General features: G+C 41.3%; 1 protein-coding gene across 3 annotated transcripts; it reads left to right on the top strand.

The window, feature by feature from the left end:
* Nucleotides 1-1,791: 1,791 nt before the first annotated feature.
* LOC142150199 (dihydrofolate reductase-like) lies at nt 1,792-27,808 on the top strand. Of its 3 annotated transcripts, XM_075205404.1 has the most exons (8): nt 1,792-1,840; nt 1,961-2,101; nt 16,109-16,319; nt 19,132-19,181; nt 20,459-20,564; nt 21,632-21,758; nt 23,552-23,667; nt 27,594-27,808. In XM_075205404.1, exons 3-8 carry the CDS (start codon nt 16,213-16,215, stop codon nt 27,685-27,687), a joined length of 600 nt encoding a protein of 199 aa, XP_075061505.1. In that variant the 5' UTR covers nt 1,792-1,840; nt 1,961-2,101; nt 16,109-16,212; the 3' UTR covers nt 27,688-27,808. The 3 variants fall into 3 exon arrangements, with proteins under 3 accessions (XP_075061505.1, XP_075061507.1, XP_075061508.1); XM_075205406.1 differs by lacking the exon at nt 1,792-1,840 and having other exon boundaries at nt 1,875-2,101; XM_075205407.1 differs by lacking the exons at nt 1,792-1,840; nt 1,961-2,101 and adding an exon at nt 4,759-4,865.

Here is a 27,808-nt window from a genome sequence, read left to right as displayed (position 1 = left end):
AAAAAATTTTCGGATCGCCACCGTACCACCTGCCCATTCAAAGTGGGCCAGAAAGTATGGCTATCAACTAGAAATCTCAGGCTCAGACAGCCTTGTAAAAAACTAGGGCCTAAATTTATTGGGCCGTTCATGATTACCAAACAGATCAATCCGGTAGCTTTTAGATTGAAGATTCCTAGCTCACTAAAAATTCCGAACACATTTCATTGTTCATTGTTGAAGCCGGTATTGTATCCTAGCCAATCCTCAACTGTGCCTGGGGGAAGTTTGAGGAAGCCACTAAGATATGTGGTTCAAAGGATTTTAGATTCCATAAAAGTGCAAGGACAGGTGCACTTCCTGGTGCAGTGGAGGAATCGCGGGTTAGAAGAGCGAACTTGGGTTCCGCGAAGACAACTCCATGCCCCTAAACAATTGAAGGAATTCTTCAGGAGGTTCCCAAGAAAACCTGGATGTCGGGGTCCCTCGACCCCTCCTCAAGGGGGGGGTACTGTTACGAGCCTCGGCAGTGCCCAGCCGCCGCGACTCACTCACCTGCGTCCCGGCCGTCGCTATGGCGACCAGGACGTCACTTCCGGCCCTGACCCGGCCGTTGCCGGGGCAAAGAGAAGACGCTTCGGCGCTGCGTCCCGGCAATGAGAGGAAGCTGGGCGCAGCGCTTACCATATGTTCTAGCCTGTGGGCTAATTAATGCAGCCTATTAATTATGCTGGGGGCTGTGTCTAATTCAGAGCTAGGCTCTGATTGGTGACCACTGGTATTTAAGGCAATGAGGTCTGCTGCCTCATTGCCGGTTATAGCTTCTGAGTTCCAGTCTGCTGACCTGCTAGTTCCTGTCCTGTATCCTGATATCTCTATTTGACTCCCCGTGTATGACCCTTGGCTTTGATTTGGACCTTGCTCGTGTTTCCTGTGACCCTGATCTTTGGCCTGTTTACCCGTTCTGCTATTTGCCTGTGACCCCTGACCTCAGCTTGTTCATCGATACCGTTGTCTGCTGCCGGCCCTTGACCTCTGCGTGGACCTGACTCCTCTTGCCTGGGTTCTCCCCAGCTGGTACGCACTTCACGACCCTCTGTCAGTCTGCGGCCCAGTCTGTCCCCACCATCAGGGGCTCCAGTGAACACCTGACTGGCAGAGTAGATTCCGGGTTGTGTTGTGCCGGCTGGAGGGGTTCCTAACAGCAATAACATTACACTGTGATTGAACTCAACAGACCACATTCAATTTGCCTATTTATCCACCTCCAAAATTACACTTTGACCAAATGCAAACAATTATTTCCTGCTTTACCTTCAGTGAAGCTATTTTTTATTTTTTTATGTAAACTTTTTACCTTTGCTAAAAAAAAACAACTTTTTGGGGTGGTTTTGCGCCATCTCCCTGTCTATTATTCTCGCAATATTTCCATGCAGTACTACCAGCTGCACATTTGTGTTAGACTTGTGATGGGACTTGATAGCATTTTTATATCTTTTCAGCAACTGTGCCACTATGCTCTACGAATTCTAATTAACTTAGCAAATTTGCTTATAATCCTTAAACAATTTTTTTATCAGTAATATAGGGCTGAAATAATAGGCAATGGGAACTTTAATATGACAACTGTTGTGTAGCTACTGCTTTCAGGAATGCAATATCTGTTGGTGAACGATGGACATTGGCACAAAGTAAAATAAAATGTCACTGTTGCCACCAGCATTTGGGAGTTCAATGCTTCCTTTTTTTTTTTTACTATCAGAAAAGCCTTGTGCTTTACAAACACTTCTGTTAATCATTACATTCTGGCCGTATTGCGAAAGACCAAGAAACCAAACATTTTCTGATTGCCTTTCAGAACGTAAGCTTTAATCCTCTTGATGACATTTAAAATCTTGAAAGAAAATGCTGTATTTCTGGTGTAGTAGTGTATCATAGTGAAATCTTTCACAAGCAGTTTCTACATGCTCAATACTTGCAGAACTCAAGCCAGAGAGAATCTGAGAAGATAGCCTTTGTACAGAAGTTCAGCTTCTAACACGGGAGGGATTGGCTCACTGAAGATATGATTTGACAACAGTGTAGACAAGGAATTAGGAGCTTGCATAGCTTGCTTGTCCAGGTATGTATTATGACTGTTTTTATATAAAAGAAAAGGTAGTGTTCGAAACTCAAAAAGCACAATGCGTATGATGTTTTATGCTTCATGCACCTATTTTGGCCTACATACAACCCTTTTATGGCAAAGTACATGGATTTGCGGCACACTTGCCTACCTTTGGGCCCTCCAGGAGAACCTAGAGATGGGGTCCATGTAGCAAGTGCCGGAGGTATGATGCATCATTGCGCAGAGGGACGGAGCCGTGATGACACCATTTGTGAATCTAGTGAAGTGGGTGGGGTCTGGGAGGGTGTCCTTCTTTTCCAGGCGGGCGGGGGGTATATTTACTAAACTGCGGGTTTGAGAAAGTGGAGATGTTGTTTACAGCAACCAATCAGATTCTAGCTGTCATTGTGTAGAATCTACTAAATAAATAATAACTAGAATCTGATTGGTTGCTATAATTTATTTAGTAGATTCTACACAATGGCAGCTAGAATCTGATTGGTTGCTGTAGGCGACATCTCCACTTTGTCAAACCCGCAGTTTAATACAGAAGTGGAAGTTGCTCAATCAATTTATAGGCTCATAGCGGGTGCTTGAAAGGGTGGGGTTATCCTAAAAGGAACACACAGAAAATCCCCCCAGCACACTGCTATAGCCAGCAAAGGACCTGACATTTCTACTGTAGATAAAAGTGCAAAAGTCTTAGGGCTAGATTTACTAAGCTGCGGGTTTGAAAAAGTGGGGATGTTGCCTATAGCAACCAACCAGATTCTAGCTTTCATTTAGTTAGTACATTCTACAAAATGACTGCTAGAATCTGATTGGTTGCTATAGGCAACATCCCCACTTTTTCAAACCCGCAGCTTAGTAAATCAAGCCCTTAGTTGCACACATTTTCTGTGTGTTTGTTCCTTTTAGGATAACCCCATCCTTTCAAGCACCTGCTATGGGCCTATAAATTGATTGAGCAACTTCCACTTCTGTATTTGTCTGAGAGGCATATTGGTGTCAGTAGCTGAGAGGGGGAGTACTGTCGCTGAATTGCTGTTTGGAGGCTTCTGGGGTACCTCTTTGGTAAGTTAGCTTTCAATTTAAAAAAACATATATGTATGGCCCAAAAATATGAGACTCTCACTGTTTAGAGTTAGGACCATCCTATTAGCAAAAGCACTGTGGAGTGGGGGGTGGATTTAACATACATTTGCAAATGTGTGCAACTAAGACTTTTGCATTTATCTACAGTAGAAATGGCAGATCTTTTGCTGGCTATAGCAGTGTGCTGGGGAATTTTCTGCGTGTTTAAACCCGCAGTTAAGTAAATATATCCTCTGGAGTCCAGGAGAACGAACAAAAATTGTGAGTCTCCCGGACATAGCAGGAGAGTAAGCAAGTATGATTTGCAGGTTAAGTCAGCGACTTTGCATGGTTCAAAATGTTGTGATAAGAAGAACAGAGTGCGGGTTAGATGGCTGAATGTGCCTACTTATGCATTCAAATGCAAAAATCAGATTTCGTTTTGCAGGACAAGATTATTTAAATAAAATCCATGGGGGTGGAAAAGGAGGCATTTTGGGAGAGTTCCCTGTCTTGCATGGGCCACAGTTTCTTCTACGCAAAAGGAAATTGAGTTTTTCGCATACTCAAGAAGTGCGTTACCAGGAGTGCTCCTATGCTTTCAATGCCATGTATTTGGTACCTTCCCAGTGCGGTTTTACGGCATACTTGCCATCTCTCCCGGAATGTCCGGGAGACTCCCGCATTTTGCGAGAGTCTCACGGACTCCTGGGAGAGTGTGGCAATCCCCCGGATCTGCCCACTTCCTAGTGAAGTGGGCAGAATTAGATCCAAAACGCTGCGACTCATCAGGACCCTGCTGTAAAAATCATGGGGGCGGGTCCAAAATGACATGCTTTTTGGAGCCACGCCCCTCACCACGCCCACCTTCCCCGGCAGGCTCCCGGAAAAGAAATTTCAAAAGTTGGTAAGTATATTTTATGGGACAGACCCTTTGTAGTAGGATTTTATCCCATGATGTAATAAAAACAACTAAATACAGAAAAGTGGCACATGTAATCAAGAGATAAATGAGACTAAATTGATCAGTATTTTAGGAAAATAATGGGAACATTGCCTAATCGAGTTTTTTGCGTGTTTGTACTTTCAGAAACCTTTAATCGCTTGACATACTAACTTAAAGGAGTGTTAAAACTAAATAGACAAGCCAATGTGAAAAAACACCTTGCAGCAAATACTCATACATTTGGGCTCATGTCAATAGGCATTTGTGCACCAAACATACTTTATAGAAGACACAAAAAGTACACGTACCTGTACATTTATATATTATATAGTGTGGAATTTTCTCTATCCAATCTGTGTTCAATAATTTTTTTTTTTTACTGCTATAGCTTCAACTTTTTGTTGTTTTCTTTTTTTTGACCACATCACGTTCCCCTTAATTTTCAACATTTATCATCAGCAGTTAAATCAGTTGATCTGGGATATAATATTACTTGGAAAACTATAATTCAAGCATCAGCTTCCGATTACAGCTATGTTACATAACACCAGTTTCCTGCTTTCATGCATGAAAATATATAGATTAAAGTTCTTTTGTACATGATTGAGGTGCAGCTCCTCCTCCTGCCTTTCGAGTCCTTCATGTCCTGGTCTGCTGACATGCATTCATATCCCGCTGACTAGCTCACAGGAGGCTGTAAACAAGCAGCATCACATAGTACTTCTCAGTTTAACACAGAAAAGCAGTTTCTGGTGGCAGGTAAGCCCTGTAGGGAAGGATCACCCTTCCTATGTGTTTGTAAAGTTTGTTCTGCGTACGTTTGTCAAAGGATTTATATAATGTGGATGTTTCAGCAATTAACATTCTATAATCCATTCTCATTGTAGAACGGTGCTGTCATCTCAGGCAGACCGGTCAGATATGTATCTGTTCCAGGGACAGTCTGTATTTTAAATATTAATGTCCCCATTGCTATGTTGCTGAATTTTAACATCGAGCAATCCTACAGCACCTCTTCACCTGTATATGCTGGGTAAATAGTACATCTAGCTGACTGTAATTACTATTATCTGTAATTGTGTATGAATATACAACTGCAGAACTCAAGTTCTGAATGCTGTCCTGATTGAAATAATCTTCTATTACTTTGTATGAGTGGACAACTGCACAGTACCACTTCTCTAATGCTGTAAGCTGGTTGTAATTACTATATATTTTTTTTATTATTATTATTATTATTATTATGTATGAATGGACAATTGCACAGAGCACTTCTATCATTCTGTACACTGGATGTAATTAGTACCATTATTTGTATATACACGTATATATTGTATATATACAACCGCACAACACACCTTTTAATGTTCTGCATGCTAGATGTAATTCCCATTATCTTTTTTTTTTCTGTATGAATGGACAATTGCAGAGTACCACTTCTCTTATACTTTTAGGCTTTCTGTGCTCATTATGTGTGTAAGAACAACATATATGAGTGTGTGTGGCTGGTGTACAGGTATATATTGAAAAATAATGCTGCGCTCAATTACATGATTCCTTGGAGACTTTGGTGCACAGCAGTGATATAAATAGAAGCCGTCTTTGCAGGCAACCATCAGTGGTCGGCATGGTTACTGCCTTTCCTGATTATTGCTATATATGTGGTTGTTATGGGGAACGAAGGCATGCTTGCCTACTCTCCCGGAACGTCCTGGAGGATCACGAACTTTGAGGAATCCCGGAAGAGCAGGCACCCCTCCTGTTCCCAGCGGAGACGAGGCTTAATGGCCCGATTTGAGTCATTAAGCTCCGCCCCTGCGCTGCAATGCCGGTAACCTTGGCATTACGATGACCCTTGGCCACTATGACCGTATTGTCACCATCGCCCCCTTCTGCATGTTCCACCTGACATAGATATGAAACTGGGAATGAAAGCCGGGTCACGCATGAACAGATTGACCCCAGACTGGCCTGGCGAGCGATAAGACCCCTCTTGTCACTGCCAGCCAGTACCCCAGGTGGACTGAGCATCGCTCAGCTGCCCGACTAAACTTGGGGAGACTTTTTTACCTTTTATTACAAATTTCCTAGCGTATGAGACTTGTATATTCTTAAAACACCTTGGGGTAAATGTATAAAAACCTTCTAAAAAGAATTACAAGAGAGTCCCTATAGACGAACGCCATTAAATAGTGACAGTGTTTGCATTCGAGCTTACACTTACCTTGAAGGGGTTAACTGAGGTTTCAGACCCGACCAATGAATGTCTCATGGAAGGGTCTTGGGTTTCCTTATAGGTCCTCTCATTTCCTGTTTGCCTCATTCTGCTCTGCAAGATCCCACCTAGCCACGCCTGGTGCCGGTTTGATAGTTAGTGCCTGTTTTAACCTTAAATTCCACTCGCCACAGAGCAGGCACAGTTTGTAGTAAGGAACTGTGATTAGCGGCTGATACATAGGGCACTATCGTGATTGGCCGCAGGTCTCTGTCCACTTCGAGGCAATGGTAACTCTTGGCCCAACAGTGGGGAGGGTCCTTGTCCGGCTCAATGGGGAGGGCAAGTGAGTTTAGAGAGGGTGAAGTCACTCTGACCCAAGGTTACGGCCGGACAGGAATTAAGAGCTATTTCCGTTTTAAGTGGATGCACGGCGGTTCGCCATGTCCACGTTTGGATTTGGGTATCAGTCTGGTAGCTGTCCTGCAGTGCTCTTTCTCCGCCACCAAATTTAATTAATAAAACTGTGACCTTCTTTAGCCAATTTATATACGTCTCAGTGTCTTTATTATTAGATAAGATAGTTAAGTATGTAAAGGTCTTGTGAAGGGGAAGAAGGGCATACACAGTGAACTATTTTAAGCTAACCATTATTTTTGTGCTTTTTGTTATATATTTCTTCCTTGAATGATATTTAGATATTTGTAAAACATTTTATATTTTTCATAATCACATTGTTTTTATTACAGAGAAACTATAAACAGATGTCCGATTCCCACCCATGTGCTAAATGTCAGTCCTATTTGTACATACTGAAAGTAAAAATTGCAATTTCCACCCCAAAAAATATATTGAGTAATAATTTAAATAGATCTTTATTAAAAATAAAATGTTCATTTCACTCCTCTTATCAGTGGTGGAAATATGTTTCCATTGATGAATATAATAGTGCTAAGAAGTTTAACAAAACAATAGCCCTTTGATGAATTATCATTATTTACTTGTGAAACATTTCTTTTTAGGAATGGGAATAAATCTAATGCCCTTTTATTTTGCTGCAAAGGGAGATAATTGCTTTTGTAAATAAATAATTGTGCAAATTGTCAGGGTTATGTCACACAGACGGTTTTCAGCTACACAGGAAATTTATCCCCAGTGGAATCGCTGTCATATGGTGTATTATTCCAGAGGAGAGTTTGTCTGTTGGGAAACCAGGAAGTGACAGGAAGTCGTGACTCTTTATTGCTTTCTTGTGATACTTTAAGAAATCTCTTGCTAAGTAACAATAAGTAACTCTAATCAAGTTTCAGTTTTAACAACATACATTTTCTCTTTGTTTTTTCAATTAAAGAACTGTAGTGATGCAAGTAAGCTGGAGCAGATGGGAATACAAATCCTGTAATAAAGTATTTTCAGGAAAGGAGTAACAATAAGAGCTGCAGTTAGGGATGTAAGGAGCCGTTATATTTCCAACTCATGGGATTTAGGGGCACATTTATCATTATTCACATAAAGTGAAAAGTAGTTTTCAATCCTTATCGCAATGATAAGGATTGAACTACTTCTCACATTTATGTACAGCCGTGCTATGAAACAGCAGTTCCAAAAAACTGCTGTTTCAGTGATAAAAAAAAACATACTTACCTGCCTCTTCGGAAGCGCTGTCTCCGGGTCTTCTCCTCACTCTTCAAGTGCGCATGTCCAGTACACAGATCCCCTCTCTGTCTCTGCAACTATCGTTGCAGAGAGAGAGCTGTGAGTGACAGGGAGGGATCATGTGATCCCTCCACACATGCGCTGTCCAGCTCTGCTCTCCGGAGCAGAGCTGACAGCATTAGATTTCCTCATGTACGCCAGCTTCAGCCGGCGTACATTAACATGACAAGTTCCCGAAAAAAATGTTTTTTCGGGACTTGTTAGATTGCGGCCAGGAGCAGTCACCATTCTGTTGAATGGTGACTGTTAGAAAAAACGAACTGCAGCGAAAATTAGTGGTTTTGAAGATTGAACAGTCGAACGGAGCTGTCTTAAATATCAATTGCAGACTTCCTTCACCTATTTTCACGGTAAGTGCACGATAGTGCAATACCGTCATTTGTTAAATGTGCCCCTTAGTTACTATTTATTAAAGCCCCCAGGCATTTCAGTTGCCAGTGAACCATAGTAACCTTCACCAGGGGCCTCTGCCTAAGCTTCCCCATATGTTCCTTTTTTTTTTTTTTTTTTTTTGCTTTTTAATGAAGTTATTTTAGTTTTCTGTTTTTTTTACATTTTTTTTTCTTCAAACTTTATTAATCATTTTATTTCTTTACAAATCAGAAACTGGAAGCCTGAGCTTCCAGTTCCAGCTTGAGTTAGCCGATCACGTTCCAGGTTTTTTAATATTAGGGTCTTGGAATATTTTTCTTTTTAAATACTTTTTAATATTTTTTAAATAATAATAGTATTTTAACAGGTTTTTTCTTAATTCAAACTGCGACCACTACTGTGTTCGAAGTTTGTCTTCACTGTTCCTTTTCTCAATGAAAAAAATGTTCCAATTGATCCCTGTGTTTGCGTGGGTTTCCTCCGGGTGCTTCGGTTTCCTCCCACACTCCAAAAACATACTAGTAGGTCAATTGGCTGCTATCAAAATTGACCCTAGTCTCTCCCTCTCTGTCTGTCTTTCCTCCTGTCTGTGAGTGTGTGTCTATATTAGGGAATTTAGACTGTAAGCCCCAATGGGGCAGGGACTGATGTGAGTTCTCTGTACAGCGCTGCGGAATTAGTGGTGCTATATAAATAAATGATGATGATGATGATCAGTTAGGCTTGAACATGTGCAAGCCTGTACAAGCCTGTACAGTTTCCCTCACCTGCCGCTTAAACATGGTCGACCAAGATGCAACATAGTCGAATCTGTTTAACTTTCTCAAATTTAGCTCAATTTTTTTTAATTAAAAATCAAAATCAAAAGGAGTTTTGGGAAATTTTCACACCGATTCGATGGATCAGTTCGGAAAACGACATGCAGACGGTTCAAGCATGTCTAGTTTATATAATGTAATGAATGTTTTATATATATATATATATATTGTAGATTTTATTGTTTTAATTTTTTTAGGAACCAACTTGTATTTTACATTTAGTGGTTTCATTCAGATATTTCTACAGATATTAAGGATACCAAGCACTGAACGGGAGACAGTAATATTGAGGACATGCCGGGCACTGCTTTGTAGATCTCCTGAAAAGTGAATGAACTATTAAACACTATATAGCAAAATATTAGTACAAAAAGAAAATTGGAAACTCTAAATAGGAATAATCATGAAGTTATAGATACACGTTTTTACAGTAGGTAGTTGTGTTCAGGACTTGTAAAAAAATAATCTACTTTTAGGTTTGTAAATTATGCTATACATATGTAACAGATTCTGGATACTATATTACTAATCTTGATTAGCGCTGGCTTACCTGAGGTGCGGAGTCTAACGATCTCCCCGGTGTTCACCAAGAACCGCCGCAAGGCGGGGTGGGCTTCGCTGCCAGGAGTCGCAGGTCGCGGTCCCCAGGTTCGCCTCAAGATGTAGTACAGCGGAGTGAAGCGGTGGTAGCGGAGTCAACAAGCCGGTTCGGTACACAGGAATGGAGTCAGGCAGAATCAGAAGGCAACTCGGAGTCAACAAGCCAGGTTCGGTACACGGGTCACAAGAATAGGAGAATGGTCAGCAAGCCGGGTCGGTACACAGGGATTGGAGAGCCAGGGAAGTCAAACAGGCAGAGATCAGCACACAGGAAGACACTGGAAACTGGAAGACACTGCAATCCACGAAGAGCAGGAGCCAGGAAAAGGTAAGTGTTGCTCTGACACTCAGCGAGTGTCAGAGTGAGGTTTTTATACTGAAGGGGATTCAAAATCCCCGCCTCTAGGTTGTGGTCATGTGACCGCCTCCGGGTGCGGTCACATGGTCCTGAATGCGGAAGTGCGGCTGGACGGAGCGGCGGGGATCAGGTAAGTCCGTGACAACATATGGGCATACGTCTAACTCAATATCAAGCCCAAAGCATACCTCCCAACATTTAGAATTACAAAAGTGGGACAACATAAGCCCCGCCACGCCCCATCCCATCCAAAATCTGCCCACAAGTGCACAAATTTGGGTAAAGCGCCATGGACTTTTGTGTAAGCCCTACCCCTTTTGCAGCGTGTGAATCATGATGTCCCGCAAAAGCGGACACTTGGGAGGTATGCCCAAAGTTTTATATATGATTTTTAAATATCTTAACCATGATAATAGAACCTTTCACATATATATATTAGGGATGTGCACCGGCGACTTTTGAGGTCTCGTGTTTTGTGTTTTGGATCCGGATTTTCGTTATTTTTGAGGTTCGGATTTGTCTCGCAAAACACTTGACGAAAGGTCTCGGTTCGGATTTAAGGTTTTGGATTCGGATTTTTTTGCAAAAAAACATAAAAAGTTTAAAAATCAAGTTTTTGGGCTTATTTTCACTCCTAGGCTATTATTAACCTCAATAACATTCAATAACAAGCATTTCCACTAATTTACAGTGTATTCTGAACACCTCACAATATAGTTATTAGTCCAAAACGTTGCAACAAGGTATCTTTCTGGACTGCGTAGAGGAGTGGGTCACCACAATATATATTAAAAATGCTGAACTTTTATGAATCGCACCAATAAATGTACCTGGACTGCGTAGAGGAGTGGGTCACCACAATATATATTAAAAACCCTGAACTTTTATGAATCGCACCAATAAATGTACCTGGACTGCGTAGAGGAGTGGGTCACCACAATATATTAAAAACCCTGAACTTTTATGAATCGCACCAATAAATGTACCTGGACTGCGTAGAGGAGTGGGTCACCACAATATCTTAAAAACCCTGAACTTTTATGAATCGCACCAATAAATGTACCTGGACTGCGTAGAGGAGTGGGCACTGGGCACCACAATAAAATATATAAAAAACCTTCAACAGGTCTGCATTACACTACACATACGGCTGCTCCTCCATCCTCTCCATCATATACATGTTGGAGTTTTAGCGTGTGACAACCTCTTGTTTTTGATAATGTCAGTGCATTTTGAATATTTTTCAATTTGCCCCACACCACTGAATGTACTTTATCTATGATACGCATCTATCTATCTTGACTGCGTAGTGTGGTGGCCCCGGTACACAATTTGGTACCGAGGCCACAATATAATTAAAAAACCCTCCACGTGTCAGAATTCCACCAAACAAGTATCTGGACTGCATAGTGGGGTGGCCCCGGTACCCAATTTGATACCGGGGCCACAATACCTCCTCCAAACATGGTACAGACAATTCGTCATTGAGATCCCAGACAGACAGGGTCAAAGTGTTATTGTTTGACTTTGTAAACCCAAAAAACTGTCCCTGTTGCACATAGTCGTGCAATGAAGACTGACTTTTTCATTTAAAGGCACGATCTTTCAAGTGTAGTGTTTGTAAGTCTAAGTCATATTATACTTTTGGTAAAATTGGTTTATTTTGTTCCTCTTTATGGTAATTAGTAATAGAATTAAAGTATTAAATAGAATTAAAGTATGAAATAGAATTAAAGTATTAAATAGAATTAAAGTATGAAATAGAATTAAAGTATTAAATAGAATTAAAGTATGAAATAGAGTGGTATAGAGTTGTAGTGTGGTATAGATAGAGTGGTCCCCACAATATAATAATAAAACCCTCAACTGGTCTGAATTCCACCAAACAAGTATCTGGACTGCGTAGTGTGGTGGCCCCGGTACACAATTTGGTACCGAGGCCACAATATAATTAAAAAATTGGGCATCAACTGTCACCGTTGTTTAATATCTGATACACCTAAATATGGACTGCACAGTGGAGTGGCCCCGGTAGTAAATTTGGTACCGGGGACACAATACCTCCATCAACCCTCTAAATCCCACTCCACTGATGGCGGACACCGGGCGCACGTCTAACACCAACATTGCAGTTACAGCCGCAGTTATACGCTTTGCAATAGGGTGACTACTATCGTATTTTGTGGTCATGGCAAACGACTGTTGGACGGTCAATTGTTTTGTGAAAGACTTAGCGGTCTTACGACTTCCCCTCTGGGAAGATGACCGACTAACAGCAGCAACAGCAGCAGTGGCAGTAGTAGGCGTACCGCTGCAGGATTCCTCGGATGAATCCCGTATTGAGGAGGACTCAGTCTGGCTGCTGACTTGGGCTGCAGGACTGAATCTGATGGAGATTGTGGAGGAAGTTGACGAGGAGGGTGTTGCTGGTGTGTATCCAACTGGACCACGGGATTTAGGTGTCCCTGTACCGATGAGGGTCCTAGCCCCAGTTCCTGAACTAACCACTGAACTATGAAGGTTATTCAGGTGACGTATAAGGGAGGATGTTCCTAGGTGGGCAAGATCCTTACCCCTGCTTATTTGAGCTTTACATAAGCTACATATGGCCATACATTGGTTGTCTGGATTTGGATAAAAATAACTCCAGACCGAAGAGGTGCATTTTTTGGTCTTCTGACCAGGCATGACGATGGGCTTTTTCATCCCATGGACATCAGCTGTTTCCCCCCCTGGTGCCTCATTTACAATAACCACATCACCATCCTCATCATCAAGTTCCTCCACAGCGCCAGCTACATCATCAATAGCCTCCTCCCGAGCCACCTCTTCCCGTACAGTGATGGGAAGGTCAGGCTTGACAACCACCAACATCCTTGGACTCGCCTTGTGGATTTGTGATAATTTCTCTTTAGAAGGCAGAGTTGTTTGCTGTTTTGTTGCTGACAGCATAACTCTCTTCAATTTTTTGTAGGGGGGGGGAGGAGGAGGAGGGCTAAGATCCGTGGGTGAAGCTGAACCACTAGTCATGAACACGGGCCAGGGCCTAAGCCGTTCCTTGCCACTCCGTGTCGTAAATGGCATATTGGCAACTTTACGTTTCTCCTCAGATGATTTTAAGTTTCTCTTTTTGCTACTTTTTCTTAACTTGGGCTTTTTGGATTTTACATGCCCGGTACTACGAGATTGGGCATCGGGCTTGGAAGACGACGTTGATGGCATTTCATCGTCTATGTCATGACTAGTGGCAGCAGCTTCAGCATTAGGAGGAAGTGGGTCTTGATCTTTCCCTACTTTATCCTCCAAATTTTTGGTCTCCATTATATGTAGCACAAGATACTGCAGAATGTGTGAACTTGGTAATATTGCAGTACCAATGGACTTATACTGCTGGATTGGTTTTGCAAATTTGGTTATAATTATTATATATTTTTTTTTTTTTAAATTTTTTATTTTTTTTTACTTTTTTTTTATTTTTAAAAAACTTGGGAATAGTGGGGAAATAACTATGCCCTTAGAAGCACAGAGCACAGGACACAGCACCACTGGACTGAACAGGACACGGCACAGGACCCAGCAGCACTACGGAACTCAGCAGGACAGAGCACAGGACACAGCACCACTGGACTGATACTGCAGAATGTGTGAACTTGGTAATATTGCAGTACCAATGGACTTATACTGCTGGATTGGTTTTGCAAATTTGGTTATAATTATTATATTTTTTTTTTTTTTTTTAAATTTTTTATTTTTTTTTACTTTTTTTTTATTTTTTAAAAACTTGGGAATAGTGGGGAAATAACTATGCCCTTAGAAGCACAGAGCACAGGACACAGCACCACTGGACTGAACAGGACACGGCACAGGACCCAGCAGCACTACGGAACTCAGCAGGACAGAGCACAGGACACAGCACCACTGGACTGATACTGCAGAATGTGTGAACTTGGTAATATTGCAGTACCAATGGACTTATACTGCTGGATTGGTTTTGCAAATTTGGTTATAATTATTATATATATTTTTTTTTTTTTAAATTTTTTATTTTTTTTTACTTTTTTTTTATTTTTTAAAAACTTGGGAATAATGGGGAAATAACTATGCCCTTAGAAGCACAGAGCACAGGACACAGCACCACTGGACTGAACAGGACACGGCACAGGACCCAGCAGCACTACGGAACTCAGCAGGACAGAGCACAGGACACAGCACCACTGGACTGATACTGCAGAATGTGTAAACTTTGTAATATTGCAGTACCACTGGACTTTTACTGCTGAATGTGTGAACTTGGTAATATTGCAGTACCAATGGGCTTATACTGCAGGATTGGTTGTGCAAATTTTGTGGTAATTAAAAAAAATTAAAGTAGTTTTTGGTATTTTTTAAAAAAACTTTTTTTTATTTTTTTAAACACAGGGGAATATTGGGGAAATAACTATGCCCTTAGAAGCACAGAGCACAGGACACAGCACCACTGGACTGAACAGGACCCAGCAGCACCACTGACCTCAGAAGGACAGAGCACAGCACACAGCACCACTGGACTGATACTGCAGAACACAGCACAGCACAGCACAGCACAGCACAGCACAGCACAGCACAGCACAGCACAGCACAGCACAGCACTAAACAGCACTAAACAGCACAGAGGACCACCTAACACACCCTCCCTCTACCCTGATCAATGCCCGAGTGAAGATGGCGGCAACTAGCGGGGAATTTATAGGATCCGAGTATCGCGAGATCCGACAACGGGATTATGAGTCAGAGCCTCAGTTTCACATTTGAATTTGGCGCCAATACCCGGATCTGTCTCGGATCCGACTCGGATCCGCAACGTTCGGGTGGGCTCGGATTTCATAAATCCGAGTGCGCTCATCCCTAATATATATGTTCTGTGAATGTGACTTTTCATAGATAAAAATGTCGGGTAGGTTTAAAAGCCATATATAGTACATAAGACAGCGGTTTCCAAAGTGTGGGAGCCGCAGTCACAGGGCTGCCGTGGCCTGGGGACAAAAAAAAAAAAAAAAACAACTTGCCAATCTGGCGGCGCTCGGGACCAAGCATCCTCCTCCCTCCTACTGAATATTACATCCGACATATTCAGTAACAAGCGACAGGAGAGAGGAGGATGCTGGGTCCCAGGTGCCGCCGCATTGGTAAGAAGATAGAAGAGAAAACAAAAGAAATAGAAGAAAGAAGGCCAAGTATGGTAAGTAAAGAAACGGAGGGGAAGGTGAAAGGAAACATGAAAGACAGTATGGACTGAAACAACTACTTCTATCATCCACACTATAAGAAACAAACAAAAGAGAAAGGTCGCACATACTTTACATAGGTGACTAAAGTAAAGTACGGAGCGGTGAGCAGTACAGAACGAAATTGAAGAAATTGAAGAAATGTCTGATTGTTTACAAATGATACAATGGAACAATAAAAATTAAAATATCTTATAAGATACACTCACACATCTTTATGGACAAAACAGCAGAAAAGCAGACTATTACAAAAAAAAAATGTTTTCAGCCAATGAAAACTGCTCTGGTGATGACTCCCACAAATTGCCAGGGCACAGACTTGTGCAGTATGAATGGGGTCAACCCGGGAAATTCCCGGGTCCGAGGTGCAGTATGAATGGTGTTTCTGAGCTGGGACGCTTTGAGCCCCGGCAAAAACCCGGCTTGAAAAACCCGGGATATTGCCGGGGCGGCAGTATGAAAGCGGTATTACCAACTCTTATAATTCCCATATGCATGTCTCTTTAATTCTTTTTGTAGCTACCTATTATATAGGGGGGAAAAATTGTTCTTACTTCCTTCGACTACTATATTTGCACTGCATCGAACACTGATATATTTCTCTGCAGTCATCCAAATGACCGCCTTTTAACGTTAGTCATCATACTTTCACTTCACAGCAACCCTACGGATCCACAGCTCTACGTCACCAGAGAAATCCGTCTACAAGACATCAAAACACCACACACCGCCCTCCGCGGTGACGGACAGCCCAGGAACCGACATGTCTGAAGCAAATTTACAAACCCCAGTCAAGCCGATAAAGATCATTGCCGCTGCTTGTAATAACAATGGAATTGGTTTGAAAGGACATTTACCATGGGATCTCCCGTAAGTATTATTCTTAAACTGATCACCATTTAACTGGTAGAGTAATTTGCAAAGTGAAGGTTTCCAAATGATCATTATTCAATAATTATTGCTTTTACCTTTAAAGTAAAATTAACATTTTCATTCAACAATACCACCTATGTATTATTACTTAATTAAAAGAAACACTAAAACCCAGTGTTCTCTGGAACCTTTGCCCGATATCAGTGGCATAGCTTCCATGTGATATTGCTGCCTTAACTGAGATGTGTCAACTGGTTTGATTCCAACAGTGCCATGTAAGAGGTCGGTGTTGCCCGTAGCAACCAATTAGATGTTTGCTTTCTACGCTGCAGTAGAAATATGACAGTTGGTTGCTATTGGCAACAACAATCTTTTTCCCCTGTGCACTAATTTACATAAATGCCCTATGTCTAGATTGAATTCATTGAGATATGACTGAAGCAAATTTATGGAGATGAAGTCTCCTGCCATAACTAATGTGAATTAATTGCAATAAAGAGACCCACCGTCAGTGAAGTGAATTAATTCTGACATACAGGCCAGCAATTGATGTAGAGTCCAACGACGACTGGTATTAATTCATTCACCGTCCAACCATAATGACTTTCGTAAACTGTGATGTAGACTCCAAGTAAATTTACTAAGACAAATTCAACTCAAACAGATTACCACAGTGAATAATATGATTTAATGTAGACATAAGGGGGTATATTTACTAAACTGCAGGTTTGAAAAAGTGGAGATGTTGCCTATAGCAACCAATAAGATTCTAGCTGTCATTTTGTAGAATGTACTAAATAAATGATAACTAGAATCTGATTGGTTGCTATAGGCAACATCTCCACTTTTTTCAAACCCGCAGTTTAGTAAATATACCCCAAGGTGTTGTTTATGAACCACAAAATGACAGATTCTTTTTGATTTGCACCGGTGCTCGGATATCTCCTACAAAGGGTGAGGGATTGGGAAGCAAGATGTCTGTGCTTGCAGAGAAGCAGAACTTCCGGGCCATTGGCAGGAGCGAGGGCGTTCATTTCTAAGTACAGAGTAGGTGTACTGGTACGTTTCATTTTTAAGAGCTGTGCCAAAACGACACTACTTTTTATAGAGCGAGAGATTCGCTGTAAAGTAGTGGAGAGCATGAATTTTTATTTACGCTGTTTCTTGCTCCAGAGGGGAACACAGCCATGCCCACTCTGTGGAAATACTTTTGTATCAGCTCAGACCTATCACTGATCAGGGACAGATCTAGACTATTTCCCATGGGGGGAGGTTGATTTAGTAGAGCCCTGCCCTTCATCACTACAATCAGTGGGCCCCACCCCCTCCATCACACCCAGCAGGTGGTGGGCCACCAGCGGCCGCACACTATGTATATGTGTCTGGCGGCCGAGAGAAGGCGGAGGATGATGCTCGACCGCTCTGATTGTGCTTTAAAAACAATTGGATGGCTGGGCAGGATTGTCTGTCTGCTTCTTGGCCACCAGGTACACAGACATAACGTGTGGCCGCAGGCAGCCTGCCCACTAGCATTGATCAGGATTGATTCATCCTACACTTTTATTGGTGATCTTTACCCGATGCAGAAAATATAAATCAAAAAAGTTTGCTTTCAAGACTAAATGAATCAACAATTGGCTAAATCAAGCAATGTTTTATGGTAACATGTTTAAAGAAATGGTTCTAAAGTGGTCAGAGGTTGATTTTTTGATATTGACACTTTTGCAGAGAGCACCTTTGTCTATTGTTTCATTGCCCTGCACACCTAGGTGCGCTTCCAGTTTACCCAAGTGTCTCCCCAGGGCCGATAGTAGGTGTGTGCCATGGTGTGCGCAGGGCGGACCATCAAGGTGCAACTGTGCAAAACCAAGGTATAGGGGTGAATGAGACAGAGAATCCACCCATGAGGAATGAAGAGTCATAATATAGAGTCCAACTATGGCTGAGGTGTACTCAATGAGATATAGACTAGAACCACCCATGTTATGGAGTCTGACCACGATGACGGAACTCATTGAGAAACAGAGCTCCATAGGTAACGTTAAACCATGACTGAAGTAACTTCACTGAGACATAGGGGTACATTTACTAAACTGCGGGTTTGAAAAAGTGGAGATGTTGCCTATAGCAACCAATCAGATTCTAGCAGTTATTTTGTAGAATGTACTAAATAAATAACTAGAATGTGGTTGCTATAGGCAACATCTCCACTTTTTCAAACCCACAGTTTAGTAAATATACCCTCATAGAGTTCCACTATTCCCAGTCTGAACTCACTGACATATTAAAACCCGCCATGACAGGATTGAACTCAGTGAGATGTACAATACGACTATCATTAATGTGAACTCTCCAAAACATTTATTCTTATATAATGGACTCAATATAATGGACTGAGTGAAGCGCATACATTCATTGCACCACTGTTTTCAAACTCTATCTTGATACAAATTGTTCTATAAATCAGGGCTGGATTCTCAAGAGTCAGGTCACCAAAGTGCTTAGGAAATTACTTCCAGTGCCCAACTTTTAGGAGTCATTTCTATTGATGTCAGTGAATACACATGTTCCCGGGCTTCCAAAAAGATCCTGTTGGCTTCTAAATTGGACTGACTGGTGCCCGAGTTCTGCATTCTTTGTCCATCCCTGTTACAAATTGGTATTTTAATTGACGTATACAAAGATGTAAATTTGGTGCCTTTAAACTAAATTGACAATGAGACTTAACGCTGCTCCTATAGTTGTACATGAGATGTATGTGAAACCAGTACAATTGCACTTGTAATAATATGGAATACTTTAAATACAGGAAAGAATTCAAGTATCTACTAGCCAGTATAACTACAGTAAAACAGCCTGGTAAGTTGCAAAATGGGCTTTGTGTTATTGTATTGCATTTTTCAGTGATGGTGATTTTCTTTTGCTAATGTTTATCTGAATTTGGTGCCTCAGCCGCGGAGAACGTGCCTCTATTCCAGTGCCAAGTCTCAGAGCCACAGCACTTCCTCCTAGCCCCTGATTCGATGTGTGATGACATATGACTTCACTTCGTCCAACCAGAAGCTGCCAAAGCGGAGAAAGCTGCAGAGCTAGAAAGGCATGGTCATAACTGTAGAACTATGTTTTCTCTCAGTGTAGGAGTACAGCCATTTTAGTCACTATGGGCTTGATTTAGAGTTGACCGCAAAAGTGCGGTTTTATATATGCATTTTGACTTGCACATCGACTTGATGAGTTTTACTGTTATAAAAATAAAGATAAAAGTACATTTTAAAAAAGACCGGCTTACCTCCACACATGCCCAAATGAATTACCTACATAAATGTTATAGCCTCAAAACGCGTGAGGTCCCCCTGCTATAACTGTAACCAGCATTAGGCTTGGCTGGTCTGACTATAATAGGGTGACACACAGACTGGGGGGTCCCCCTGTCATAATGGAAACCAGCTGTAACTCATTCACCTCAGGGTGGAAATCAGTAAAGGAATCACTAGCTCGCTCCAGGGCCATCCAGCTTTGTGCTGACTAACATTAGGGCTGTGTTGGCTATCCTGTTACACTCCAGGTGTTGTGAAACTACAAGTCCCAGCATGCTTTGCCAATATATAGCAGCTTATTGCTGGAAGGGTATGCTGGGACTTGTAGTTTCACAACACCTGGAGTGTCACAGGTTAGCCAACAATGCACGAGGGCTTCCTCTGGCACTCTTTGTATGTGTGCTGGTGTAATAGTGAAAAGTGAAAAATAGATTAAATACTATCGTGGAACTACAAGTCCTGGCAGCTACTGACTGCACTACAAGTGTCAGCATGCGCTGGCAGCCAGGGTGTAATAGAATGATAGAAAAAAACACACACATATTTAGATGACTTTCCTTAATTTGCTTACAATGTGCCCACCCTACTGTAAGTTTTAGTTAATACATTGCTTTCACTATCTGGCTTCCGACAACGCTTTTCAGCAAGCTTTTTATATCATCCATGTCGCCGGGCCGCCTCGCACAGAAAGATTCGACTAAGACAAAACAATGAAGATATTGATTGACTGACTCAATATACAGTATATAGAACATTATACCCCTATAGATTGCAGGTCTGTTTTATTACAAAAAAATTCCTTTTTTTTTTTTTTTTTAGGAAAGAAGAATCTGATTGTTTGGGGCCGGCAGTCGTTTGAGTCGTTTGACGAGAAGCTTTTACCTCTGGAAAATACCATCATTGTCCTATTGTCGAGAGCGCTCAGGTATAATCTTACGTCTTGTTTTATCCCTTTAGAATTAAGAACATGTTGCACTTGTTTGCCCCTTCTAAATATGCAACTAATGAGTTCACACCCCCTTGTAGGGGACAAGCCACTTTTTGTTTATCTAACTAGTTTAGATATCAGCGACGCTGAATCTGTATATTGTACATTACTACTGTGTCTGTCAACAGATTCACCGTCAACATATTGTACCCAACCCAGCGAAAGTCACGTTAAAAATGTGTTACAATAGTCTAAAGTGTGCGTTAGTTTTCATGCATTCTATCCATATTTACCTACTGTCCCGAAATATCCATGAGGCTCACGCGTTTCGGGGAGTTCTCTTGCTCTCACAGGAGAGTAGGCCATGCATCCTGCCTACTTTCTAGCAAAGGAGTGGGATGCAACCTGCAGCAAATTGACATTTTGACTCCTCCCCCTGCAGCAAATTGTCATTTTGGCTCCTCCCCCTGCAGCGCAGTGACGCTAAGCTATCAACGTTGCACAGCAGTGGGAGGGGCCAAATTGACATGAATCTCTGCACTACAACACATCTGTGAGACCACGGATCCGCAATAAGTCCAGTGGCGCACGCAGGGGGGGTTTCTGAGTCTCTAGAAACCCCCCCATGACATTTTTCAGCCTGTGTGATACTACCCTAACTTATATATTAGTGATTTTAAATCACTAATATGAGTTAATAACTGAATAAAACAATTAAGAGTGATTTGTAAAACATTTATTAGCGTAAACAAATACATGTTTTGTCAAGAACAATGATAACTTGACCATTGGGGGGTGTACTGGTTCATCAGAGTTTATGATATTCGCCTAAATTCATCAAAGGAAGGAGTATTGTGATTCATATAATTATGTCATTCGTCAGATGTAGCTATAACAGATATGTTGGAGCAGTGATCACTTGCTGATTAAAATGCACACACAGTGGAGTCAGACATCGTACGGACCACATCAATATTTTAGAGAATCGTGTATATATGTTTTAATTTATAGAGCAACTTATGTCATTTCTCATAAAAAATAATTGACTACTCTCTTACACCTAGGGAAGTGCCAAAATTTGCTCATTACATTTGCCGCAATGAAGAAGAGGTTGTGACACTCGTCTCGGCGCCGCCTCTGAGTGACGAGATTGAAACTATATGGGTCTTAGGAGGAGTGGAGTGCTATATAGTAAGTTACCGTCATCATTATCATTTGTTTAATAATTAATGCCATGCTGAGGAAATGCAACACAAGAGAGCATTGATGCCAACGCTTTAAACCAGTTTTGAGGGGCACTTAGATGCTGTACTAGTGCATCTAGGCTCATGCTGCGAGATACTGTCTTGGTGGATCTTGGTGTAGTACAATCCCCATCATGCCATGTGATTATAGTGCACTTTAAATACTCATCTTCAATAAAAAAAAAAATCACCAAAAAAGTCCAGTTAAAAGGAATATAAAATAACAGAAGGTAAAGCTGGATGTCACGGTAGACTTGTGACTAATTTATTTTGACACTGAAAATAACCTCCCTGTAAATCTAACAGCTGTGAGGCCTCAATCTCCTATTACCTCCTATTCACATGCAGCAATGCTGTTATTCTGATTGGTTCCCCCACTACCATGTAATACTGGAAGAATTCTATTCAATAAAGTATATTCAATGAAGTATTTGAATAAGGCTGCACAACAAAGACTGGAATTCATAATACTCATATGCTCAGAAGTATAACAGAGGTATTCTGATTATCGGGCTACAAAGGTAGTAACAAGTAATAATTCATGTAATTTTGGGGGACCTACCCCTTCCTCAGATGCAGAATAATTACAATGATTGCCAAATGTGTAGTTATATAGTCACCTTCAACTAACCGTCACTTGTGAAACAATTAAACATATAGTAAGCAGCAACCTATACACATCTATAATACATTTACTAATGCCATGCAAAGCCATTTATTTAAAAAGACTCTCGGCCTGATTCATGTTGGGATGGAAGTCCCTTTGCTGCCGTATCTTGCAAGAAATAGCTCTACACATGCTAGGAAACAAACTGCAAGCCAGTGGGGGAAATTCAATTGACCGCAGCTCTCTTAACCGTGAGCAAAAATCTGCGTTAAACTACATCCAAGTGCTCGTTTTTTTTAATCGCTAGTTGCGTGCAGACTGTGTCCAAACGTGGATCAGCCTGCACAGTAAGAATCCGCTTAATTACAGTAAACTGCAAATGTTACACAAGTGAGCTGTACAATGTAATTACTATGTATCCGCAAAAAGTGTTAAAAACCGCTGAACGGAAAAGCACCATCGTTAGGGCAAACGATGATGAACCAATATCTATGAGCACATTTGGAGAAGCTCTATACTGTATATTACACCATGATAAAACAATTTTATCAAGAATGAGCGCTGATACATCTACCCAAAATCAGCCTAGAGTAACATAAAAAGGAGCCACCTGCTTCCTGGAAAGATAATACAAAATAGTGAAAAATGTGACTCACGGCGCTAAGAGGATCACATGTATAAGAATGCCAGCATCATAATGGATAACTGTAACAAAAAAGAAAATATACATAGAGCAGTAAAGTCCCAACAGAGTGATATAGATTCTCTATAAGGGCCCTGGAGATGAATCCCTTTGCCAAGTGTGTTCTGGGTGGCCAGCTATTGGATAACCACGTGAGGGGGTCCCCGTAGGGCATGCGCTTACAAAATGGATTCTTGAACCACAGCACATCAAAAACACTCCTCCATATCTATCCTATTTAAAAAAACTTACTATGACCTACTAAGCAAAAAAACGTATGTATGTCATATATTAACTGATCTTGGGATGACGTGCTTGAACATTTTATAATATAATATTATTTGTTATTATATAATTATACATTATACTATGAGAGTGGTATATGGAAACATACCGGCAGCCACATTTCTCTGTCCACTTACCTTGGTATACCTATTATTTCTCTTCACAGAACATGATAAGACATCCTTGGTGTAACCATATCTACTTCACCAAGATTATGGCAGATTTTGAATGTGATATTTTCTTTCCCGACTTTGACAAAGATGTCTTCAAATTGAAGGAAGAGTAAGTTATACGCAATAAATGTCTTACAATTTAATTCCCGATCTTTGCCAGCCAAGGGGACCAAATCATCAGCATTTTCTTAATTATATATTGCAGAGAACGTTCTCTCACCATTAAAACACTGAATGGAAGAGTAATATTGTGTGTAATTAACAAAATAATCATTTAGAACTGGAAAGCAGGTGTAGAGGGTTGTCATAAAATCTGCCTCCTCCCTCTTTCTGCCAAATGCCACTGGCTGTAGTATGCAAATGAAGGTATGAAGAGCAAAGGGGTAACTAGCAGGACTCTATAGGAACATTTTGTTTGGAGTGCAAGTGAGTGGCGATGCAGATATAGTCTCAGCTTCCAGGGACCCCTCTCTGCTCTTGGGAGCATGCGCAGTGGAGCCCTGTTTGGGGTTTCAGTTCCACTCATCGCTGGGCCCCCCTGGCCTCCAGCCCTGTAGCAGCCACATGGGCTGCCGTGGCAGTATTTGGTGAAGAGACATTTCAAATAGTATTAGTATGAAATGAAATATATTGCCTTCCACTGTGCGTTGATAAGATGATAGTAAAAGTAATACAGAAGTTCATACAGAACCCCTGTGTGTCATTACATTCTTACCAAGTACCCACTTACGTCATTACAATTTTACCAAGCACCACCTTATGTCATTATATTATTACCGAGCACCCCCTTATGTAATTACATTCTTACCGAGCACCTCCTTATGTCATTACATTCTTACCGAGCACCCCTTATGTCATTACATTCTTACCGAGCAACCCCTTACGTCATTACATTCCTACTGAGCACCCCCTTACGTCGTTACATTCTTACCGAGCACCCCCTTACGTCCTTACATTCTTACCGAGCACCCCCTTACGTCGTTACATTCTTACCGAGTACCGCCTTACGTCGTTACATTCTTACCGAGTACCGCCTTACGTCGTTACATTCTCACCGAGTACCGCCTTACGTCGTTACATTCTCACCGAGTACCGCCTTACGTCGTTACATTCTTACCAAACACCGCCTTATGTCGTTACATTCTTACCGAGGACCCCCTTACGTCATTACATTCTTACCGAGCACCACCTTATGTCATTACATTCTTACCGAGCACCCCCTTATGTCATTACATTCTTACCGAGCACCCCCTTATGTCATTACATTCTTACCGAGCACCCCCTTACGTCATTACATTCTTACCGAGCACCACCTTATGTCATTACATTCTTACCGAGCACCCCCTTACATCATTACATTCTTACCGAGCACCCCCTTATGTCAGTACATTCTTACCGAGCACCCCCTTACGTCGTTACATTCTTACCGAGCACCCCCTTACGTCGTTACATTCTTACCGAGTACCGCCTTACGTCGTTACATTGTTACCGAGTACCGCCTTACGTCGTTACATTCTTACCGAGCACCACCTTACGTCGTTACATTCTTACCGAGCACCCCCTTACGTCATTACATTCTTACCGAGCACCACCTTATGTCATTACATTCTTACCGAGCACCCCCTTATGTCATTACATTCTTACCGAGCACCCCCTTATGTCATTACATTCTTACCGAGCACCACCTTACGTCATTACATTCTTACCGAGCACCACCTTATGTCATTACATTCTTACCGAGCACCACCTTACGTCATTACATTCTTACCGAGCACCCCCTTATGTCAGTACATTCTTACCGAGCACCCCCTTACGTCGTTACATTCTTACCGAGTACCGCCTTACGTCGTTACATTCTTACCGAGTACCGCCTTACGTCGTTACATTCTTACCGAGCACCCCCTTATGTCATTGCATTCTTACCGAGCACCACCTTACGTTATTACATTCTAACCGAGCACCCCCTTATGTCATTACATTCTTACCGAGCACCTCCTTATGTCATTACATTCTTACCGAGCACCACCTTATGTCATTACATTCTTACCGAGCACCCCCTTATGTCATTACATTCTTACCGAGCACCCCCTTATGTCATTACATTCTTACCAAGCACCACCTTACGTCATTACATTCTTTCCGAGCACCCCCTTACGTCATTACATTTTTACCGAGCATCCCCTTACGTCATTACATTCTTACCGAGCACCCCCTTACGTCATTACATTCTTACCGAGCACCCCCTTATGTCATTACATTCTTACCGAGCACCCCCTTATGTCATTACATTCTTACCGAGCACCACCTTACGTCATTACATTCTTTCCGAGCACCCCCTTACGTCATTACATTTTTACCGAGCACCACCTTACATCATTACATTCTTACCGAGCACCCCCTTATGTCATTACATTCTTACCGAGCACCCCCTTATGTCATTACATTCTTACCGAGCACCCCCTTACGTCATTACATTCTTACCGAGCACCACCTTACGTCTTTACATTCTTACCGAGCACCCCCTTACGTCATTACATTCCTACTGAGCACCACCTTACGTCATTATATTATTACCGAGCACCCCCTTATGTCATTACATTCTTACCGAGCACCCCCTTATGTCATTACATTCTTACCGAGCACCACCTTACGTCATTACATTCTTACCGAGCACCCCCTTATGTCATTACATTCTTACCGAGCACCACCTTACGTCATTACATTCTTACCCCCTTAATTTTGTTATTGCTTAGCAATTACCGTTTATACCGGGCAATTACTTTTGAACAAAGCATTTTTCAGACATTGGAGAAGAAAATGTAATTCGGTATTAATCTGGTATAGCATCTCGTTAATGCTGATAGAAAAGCAGTGTTTTTAATCTTGCCAAACCATAATCAATAAGTAATATGTCTGGGAAAGATTAATTATGTTTATGTTATTTATTTGATGTTAATCTGTTATTACTTAGGACTGGAGAGGTTCAGCCACTCTGTTATGATGAATGGCAGTAAAATTACATTCTATTCAGAGTTATATAAGAGATGGAAAATCCTATTTAATTATATTTACCAGCAGGACCTGACAGATTGACTATTTGTAACAATTTTTATAGTAATTTAACAGCTAGCCAGCAAACTATTAACGCTCCTTACTTAGAGTAAAAGTATTGGAAACGAAGCCTTGTAACAGCAATTGGTGTGGGAGTTAGAATTGTGTTTTCAATATACAATGCAGTTAAAATAAGAAATAATAATTGTTAGTATAAAAATATTGGTCACAGAGATAGTAACTGTGTATATAATTCATGTGGTAGGTAAAGTTGGAGAAATGCATTGGCTTGAGATATACACGCTGGAGGAAATGTACGGATACTGGAGTAATGCAGAGGGTGGTGTGGCCCACAGCAACCAATCAGATTATAGCTGTCATTTCATTATAGTGCAATTAAGAAAATGAAAGCTCTGATTGGTTGTTATGGGCAACACCTCATTTTCATTAGTACCCCTTGTTAAACTGGTTCTAAACGTAAATACAAACAACTGAAATAATTAGAAACGTAGTGCATCAAGTATGAAATGCTTTGGCTAATGGAAACTGAGCATGATGACTGTAACTGAGATACCTGTGTGTGTTCTCCGCTGAGGACCGGTAAAGTGTTCTTAAAAAGAGTAGGGAGCACAGTTTGTTGGTTTTTGTGAAACTTGGCATGAAAGTAAAGGGATACAATCTGAGAGCCACTCAGTGAATGAATGTGCGTTCTATGAAATAATTGTTATTTATGTATTTGCTTTAGGTGCATAAAGATGTACTGACATATTTTATAGGTTGGCTTAATAGTCCCTGTCCAGCCTTAAGTAGACATACATGGCTGTGAGATTCGTTAGGAAAGCATTTGTATGATATTGTACAGTCTAGCACTGGTGAGTCCTTCCATTGTATGTGCACCTATTAAGAACATATGACCGTGTCACCCAATATATTAGTGTAATTATGTGGTCATTTTTTTAATATATTTATCTCTTTCTATCTCAGATATCCTGGTGTTCCATCTGGGATTCAGGAAGAAAAAGGAGTAAAATACATTTTTCAAGTCTATGAAAAAGACCAACAAAAACAAAGTCAATAACATTCTAATTAATATGCCACAATAAATTGTTACATAAAGGGTAGCATTTATTCCAAATATAACAATATTCTGAGCAGTCCAAACATCCAACCAATCTCAATACAAATAAAATGGAAACTGT

The sequence above is a fragment of the Mixophyes fleayi genome, chromosome 4, assembly GCF_038048845.1.
Source record: "Mixophyes fleayi isolate aMixFle1 chromosome 4, aMixFle1.hap1, whole genome shotgun sequence".
NCBI lineage: Eukaryota > Metazoa > Chordata > Amphibia > Anura > Limnodynastidae > Mixophyes > Mixophyes fleayi.
Note: the sequence above shows the minus strand (reverse complement) of the source record. Positions and strands in the feature narration are given on the sequence as shown.